This window comes from Nyctereutes procyonoides, unplaced genomic scaffold (genome assembly GCF_905146905.1).
Source record: "Nyctereutes procyonoides isolate TBG_1078 unplaced genomic scaffold, NYPRO_anot_genome, whole genome shotgun sequence".
NCBI lineage: Eukaryota > Metazoa > Chordata > Mammalia > Carnivora > Canidae > Nyctereutes > Nyctereutes procyonoides.
This window is the reverse complement of record NW_026575052.1, coordinates 57,318,044-57,324,782: the sequence shown is the minus strand read 5'-3', so window position 1 is coordinate 57,324,782 and position 6,739 is coordinate 57,318,044. Positions and strand designations below refer to the sequence as shown.

The following is a 6,739-nucleotide window of genomic DNA, read 5'->3' as shown; positions in this document are numbered from 1 at the left end:
TAATATTCCATAGGACGGATGTTCCATTCTTTGAGCGAGCCGTTTCTCTGCCCTTGGCCATCGAGGTTGTGGCCAGTCTCTCCCTATCATTCAGTTCATGGACTTCGATGCAGTTTTTATAGAGACAGAGAAAGTGTCTTTCAAGTGATTGTCCTTTGAAAGTGGAACAAAGGCGCAGCTCTAGCTACATCGTGTGTCTAGCAGATAAAAAGATGGTGCCCAGGGTGTAAAAGCTGGAGGTGTGTCGAAGCTGGAGCTCCCAGGGTGGAAGGCTGGAGGATAATAATTCTTCTTACTGCAGAACAGAAGGATCACCAATAGTTTGTAACTAACATACGCAGTGATAGTCATTTCCATGATTAATAACCCAAACCTTAGAAATACCACTACACGGTGCCAGGGCTAGCCCCTCGTTTCCTGCCGGAACCGCATAAAAGGGGACACATTGCTAGTACTTTCTGCATTGGACTAGTAATTAGCGTCGCTTAATTTGGCTTCTAAGCATCAATGCAGGATGCCAAGAGGCCTGTGCTGCTCTCTGGGCAGAGGTAAGAAGGTCTCATGTTGGCTTTATGCTAGCAGGTGGGGAGTGGTGGTGGATGGTACAGATAGCAGGTGAGGGATGCCGCGGTAGACACGGCGGGTGGGGGTGGGATATACAGGTGAGGGTGGATACAAGGTGAGGGTGGGATACAAGGTGAGGGATGCGGAGGTAGACACAGAGGGTGGGGGTGGGATATACAGGTGAGGGTGGATACAAGGTGAGGGATGCGGAGGTAGACACAGAGGGGGTCAGGCTCGCTACTCGCGCATCCTCCTGCCACGGGAATTCGAGCTGCTGGGGGAAGAAGCATTTCACACCTCGCAGGAGAGAGATTTGGGGGTCCGGTGGCGGGTGCCCCCAGCCCTGAAGGTGGCAGCAGAAGGCGACGGAGGGGACGGGGTCTGGAGGGCGGAGCAGAAGGGCGGGCCGCCCCCGGGGGCTGTGGGGACCCGACTGGGACCCGGGTCGGCGCGGGGGGCGGGGCCGGCGGGCGGGGGGCGGGGCCGGCGGGGGCCAGGGGCGGGGCTGGAAGGCGGGGGCGGGGCCGGCTGGCGGAGGCGGGGCTGGCGGAGCGGGGCCTGGGTGGAGGGGCGGGGCCTGCGGAGGAGGGGGCGGGGCCGGCAGGCGGGGGCGGGGCCGGGCCCGGGGGGCGGGGCCGAGCGCGGCCGCGGAGCGCGGAGCCGGGAGCCTGGAGCTGTCCCCTGCGCGCGTCCCGCCGGGCCCCGGTGCCGCCGCGCGCTCCGGCCCCGCCATGCTCCTGCTGCTGGGGCTGTGCTTGGGGCTGCCGCTGTGCGCGGGGTCAACGCGAGAGGCGCGGCCCCGGGATGACACTTCGGAGCGGGTAAGTAGAGGCGGGAGGACCCCGAGACGGCCCGGGGCGCGTGGCTGTAGGACAGACGGCCTTGGAGGGCTCCCGGACGCCAGCAGGCAGGGATCACCCCCCTCCTGTCGCATCGTCCCCCCTTGTCCTCTCCGTCCCCCCAGCGGCTGCTCACGAGCCTCCCCATCTGTTGGTCCCTCTGGGCGAGAGTCTGGATGTCACTCGCCTGCAGAAATGTGTCTGGGACTCGAGAGCCCTGCAGAACCAAATCCTGGCTCCTGTTGGGGGTGCTCCGTCTTGGGAGAAAGCCCCAAGTTAAAGCCAACGTTTCTTCTTTAAGATGCATGTAGGGGGTGGCGTATTGCGACTTGTGCCCAGGTGATCAGAGGGAAAAGCACGATCTAGAAGTTGCAAACTCTCCTCCACTTTCTCCATCTGAAAGCCAGGGGAACCCGACTTTCCCATCAGGTTCTTTTTTTTTTTTTTTTTAATTTATTTATGATAGTCACAGAGAGAGAGACAGAGACACAGGCAGAGGGAGAAGCAGGCTCCATGCACCGGGAGCCCGACATGGGATTCGATCCCGGGTCTCCAGGATCGCGCCCTGGGCCAAAGGCAGGCGCCAAACCGCTGCGCCACCCAGGGATCCCTCCCATCAGGTTCTCATCAGTGGGGCAGCAGCTCGGAGGTGGCCTGATGGCCCGGGATCGACCACCAACCAAGAGCTCACTTACCGTAGTTCATGTTCTGTGCATCTGCCGCAGATTTCGTGTTTTGAAAGGTTTAACCTCTCAGGTAGGATAAACCCTGCAGGTATGAAGTCTCAATGCCATGTCTGAGGAACGGAAAAGCTTTTTGAAAAATATAAGCCGAACTGATGCAAATATCAAGGTGAAGACCTTATAGGGAGAAATGGCCATGTCCCAATGAAAGTAGGCAGTGCTTATCTGCATCCCCTGGTGCTGCTTACACACGTTATCATTAAAATTATTTTAAAATCGTTTAGCTTAAAGCGTGTTTCCCGTGATGGGAACAAGAGATAAGTAGTCATACTTCTCCTCCCCTTTTCCAGCATCTCGGTTCGAAGAGAAATCTGGAAGATGGTTACTCTCTTGTTGACTCTGCACATGGATGTGTTTTCTGTACCTTGAAAGAAATGGCCATTCTCTTGGAGGGTCGTCAGGAGGACTAAGCAGTCCACGTTCCAGGGGCCTGAGAGGCTGGGGTCAGGGGAGGGCACAGGCTTTGGATCCAGAAAGAAAGACTTGTCTTGACTTTGCCTTTTGCAGTGGGCGCTCGAGAAGCAGTAGACGTGTTAGTAAGTGGTTGAGGGCACGCGCTTGGTGTCAGGCAGCTGGGTCTGTCAATTGCCAGCTCTGTGATGCTGGGAAAGTTCTCCAGGGCCTCAATTTCCAATTCTGTAAAGTGGGGGAAATAATAGGGTATTAAGGATTGAGTAGTTAATACACCTAAAGTGCTCGGGTCAGGGTCAGCACTTCCAGTTACCTCTTGCTGTCCGGCCTGGGCTGCTGTATAGCCCAGAGGGAAGGAATTTGGGATAAAGAACTTGAAAGTTTTTTTTTTTTTGAGGGGGGGGGGGAGTGGAGAGAGGAAAGTGTGGGAGGAACTGAAACAAGGATTCTGTTTATGAGCTAGGAGGAGGGATTAAAGCTCCAACATCTGCCAGTGCAAGTAGGCTTAACATTCTAAACTTTTCCTGCATAGAGTAACATAGGTTTGGCCCATTTTAGCAATTTCATGCTGCCTTCAAAACACAGCACTATTTATTCATCTTGAAAGTGACTGAGACAAAAATTTCTAAGACATGAAGTTCTATGAAAATCAGCAAATTTTACCTTTTTGTCTCTATTAAAAAAAAAACCTTCAAAACAACCACCTGTGTGTGTGTGTGTGTGTGTGTGTGAGAGAGAGAGAGAGAGAGAGAGAGAGAGAGAGAGATGTAGGATTCTCCAGAACCAGACTTCTCTGGTCCATATCCTGGCTCTGCCCTCCCTGGAGAGTTACTTATTGCCTGTGAGTCTCTGTTTACTCATCTCTAGAATGGGGATGGTGAAATCACTTAATTAAAAGGATTTTGAAGATTGAAACATAGAGCAGTACCTGGCTACCTGTAGCACATAGCTGATGTTTATTCTCTATAATTATGGTCTTCAAAATGATGTGTAAACTCAATTTATAAATGTAAATGAATATGTCAGTTTTATGTAAATTCTAACATATGCGAACCTGCCTGTTAGCTTGCACTGCAGTTGTTATTTGCTGCCTACCTTCAGTTAGCAATATTCCTAATAACACCTGAAATTCAAATTCCTTTCTCCCCTCTGGGTCCTCTGCTCCATTTGTGAACAGTATCGCCCAGAGTGAGGGACTGCTCTCAGCAATGGTTTCCAAACTTCGGTATGAAGAGGACCCTCAGAGGGCTCATTAAATACAGAGCTTCCTGAGCGCCCACTCCCATCAGTTTAGATCTACAAGGATTGGGGCGGGGCCTAGGTGATTCTGATACAGATGATCCACCGACCACATGTAGAATAATATCACTTTAAAAGAATCTTTCAGGAAATGTACATTCCAAAGGAAGACTCGTATAAAAGCAGCCTGTTACAGATTTACCTGTTTCTTAAATTTCAAATTGATATAGTTTTCCTTAAATCAGGATAGGGCTGTATTCCTGTTACCACAAAAGCAGTTTTTAATTTACAAAATAACGCTAGCCACTAATTATTTTTTAAAAGGTTTTATTTATTTAATCGAGAGAGAGAGAGAGAGAGAGACAGAGGCAGAGACACAGGCAGAGGGAGAGGGAGAAGCAGGCTCCATGCAGGGAGCCTGACGTGGGACTCGATCCCTGGTCTCCAGGATCACGCTCTGGGCTACAGGCAGCGCTAAACCGCTGAGCCACCCAGGCTGCCCCGAGCCACTGATTATTATTGAGTGTTCCTAATGTCCCAGAGAATTTGCTAGTGGCTCCATGTAAAAATAAGAAGAAACAATAAAGGAGATGGTGAAGAGCACTCCAACTGGAGCCAGGCTGCCTGGGTTCAGTTGTGCATCCCAGCAACAACCGGCTGTGTGTACTTGGGCAGGTGACTTAACCTCTCTGGGTCTCTCAGTTTTATCATCTGCAAGATAGAATCATTACTCTCATTGGCAGGAGTGGATAGGTTCTTTAGAGGCAAGTAAAGTTTACATAATTGGTAGAGCCTCTTGAAGGAACAGAGTATCAAATTATGGCCACAAAAATTAGGTGCCGAAGTAAACATTTATTTAGGATGATAAATGAATCACAACAAATGCGTGGTTTTACAGGCTGACAACCACCCCAGACATCACCTGTGGTTGAGGGACTGTACCAGCGAGGGATCTTGAAGCTTATGTGTTATTAGCTTCTAAATAATAATAATAATAATAATAATAATAACAACAACAATAAAATAATAAACCCACTTTTGCTTTTACAGTGGCTTTGAGGATTCAGTGGGTTAATTCACACAGAGTACATGCATTCAGTGAGCGTTAAAGTGGTATTAGTTATTTTTGTTGTTTATGGACAGCCTGGCTCTGCCCACCACTACAAGGAAAGCCTCAGTGTGCTGCTCACTTTCCAGGAGAACCACGGAAGTCCACCCAGGGGAAGTGATAGGCCCAAGTGATACATGCGGAGCCTGGATTAGAACCTGAGTCAGGCTTTCAAGGACTCCTCCAGAGACCAAGCCACTTTCCTCTTTATAACATGATAGAATTTGTTTCAATGTGATTTTAATTTTTTTAATTTTTATTTGTGGCTCCTGGCATATGGACAGTGTTCAGGATATGCTTGTGGTACCATGTCGATGGTGGGGAGACATTTCTGATCCCCTGAATTGAGAATTTCTGGAGTTTTAGTTTTTTAAAATCTGTCCCTCAGAACCAAACCCCTGCATTTGGAAACGCAAATCAAGCATCAAGACAGCATTCTTTAGTTTTTTTTTTTTTTTTTGTTCTTAAGTCTTTAAAAAGTGAGGTCAGGGAACCCTGGGTGGCGCAGCGGTTTAGTGCTTGCCTTTGGCCCAGGGCGCGATCCTGGAGACCCGGGATCGAATCCCACGTCGGGCTCCCGGTGCATGGAGCCTGCTTCTCCCTCTGCCTGTGTCTCTGCCTCTCTCTCTCTCTCTCTGTGACTATCATAAATAAATAAATTTTTTTTTTTAAAAAGTGAGGTCAGTAAAAGATTTTGGGAGCTTGGGACCACTCAGTAGTGTCTCCTTTATGCACATGCATGTGATTGTTAAAAGGAGTCATCGAACTGAAGGGGAAGGAGGATACTGTGGGAGAGAGTCCAGAGATGTACTCACTCCCAAACCAGCCATCTCTTGTTTCATTGAGTGGAAGGGGGAGGGCGGAGAGGGGCGTATTGAGAACCAGGTGCATGAGTTTATGTGACTTCATTTTCCTAACCAGCAGTCTTCCCTAAACCTTGGATGCTGCACTGAAAGCAGCCTTGCCTCCCGTGCTGTTGGGGGTCCCGTCAGAGACCCCGGCTAGCTCTCTGTAGCCAAGGAGCAGCTGGCTGGCTCCATTTAGGAAGTTGGGGCCATGGGATGGAGACCCAAGCTTTTTTTCAGCTTGTTTCCAGAATTTCCTCCTTATTTTCCTACAGGCAAAGTCCAATTCCCTTGTTTTTCACAGATGAAAAAAGAAATAGTGACTTGCTTAAGGCCATTTTTTTTTAAGACCTACCTGGAAATTGTTTGATATTGTAGCCCAGAAGTGAAGTTTCTTCTTCAGGGCTGAGGTTACGGGTGCCCTGAATTACCAATGGTTATTAGCTGAACATCCTGCAGCAACATTACTCCGGAGGAATGAAACTTTTGTGCGAGGCATGTCGAGTTACCGAGGTGACAGATGGCGACTCCACTGCCTTTCCAACTGGTGGCCCTTGGTTATGTGTCAGGTGCTCTAACAGATCTGTGAGGCACTGACTCCTGAGTTCGTGAATCTTGGTTTCAGGATCACAAAACCCTCAGGAGATGGGGATAGGAGCCGACTGGTAGGTAGGTTCTCAGTACAGAGCCCTGCAGGAATTCACCACTTCTGTCCCTTGCTGGGGGTGTGGCTGAGGTTGGCCCAAAGGCAGCATCCCCTGGACCTGTTAGGGGACTCAGACATCTCTGTTCAGGCAACCTGGGTCGTCAAAGCATCCATGCCCAGAGAGAGTGTCTGTGTTCTGTGTATTCTGAGCATCTTTCACCCTGGTTAGAATTAGGTCTCACTATTTTCCTCGCTTTCATGCTCTTTCCCATTTATGGACTTTTTTGGAAGGCTCTAAGGGTATTTCTCTTCTCTTCTAGTCGTGATCCAACACTGTGATAAAT

At 49.8% G+C, this 6,739-nt stretch overlaps 1 protein-coding gene across 1 annotated transcript in view; it reads left to right on the top strand.

Moving 5' to 3' along the window:
* The first annotated feature begins 1,200 nt into the window (after positions 1–1,200).
* Positions 1,201–6,739, top strand: part of ITIH5 (inter-alpha-trypsin inhibitor heavy chain 5) — a 79,336-nt gene continuing 73,797 nt past the window's right edge. The window contains exon 1 of the mRNA XM_055332417.1: positions 1,201–1,385. Coding sequence (XP_055188392.1) covers positions 1,296–1,385 — 90 coding nt within the window. The 5' untranslated portion in view covers positions 1,201–1,295. The remainder of the gene's footprint in view (positions 1,386–6,739) is intronic.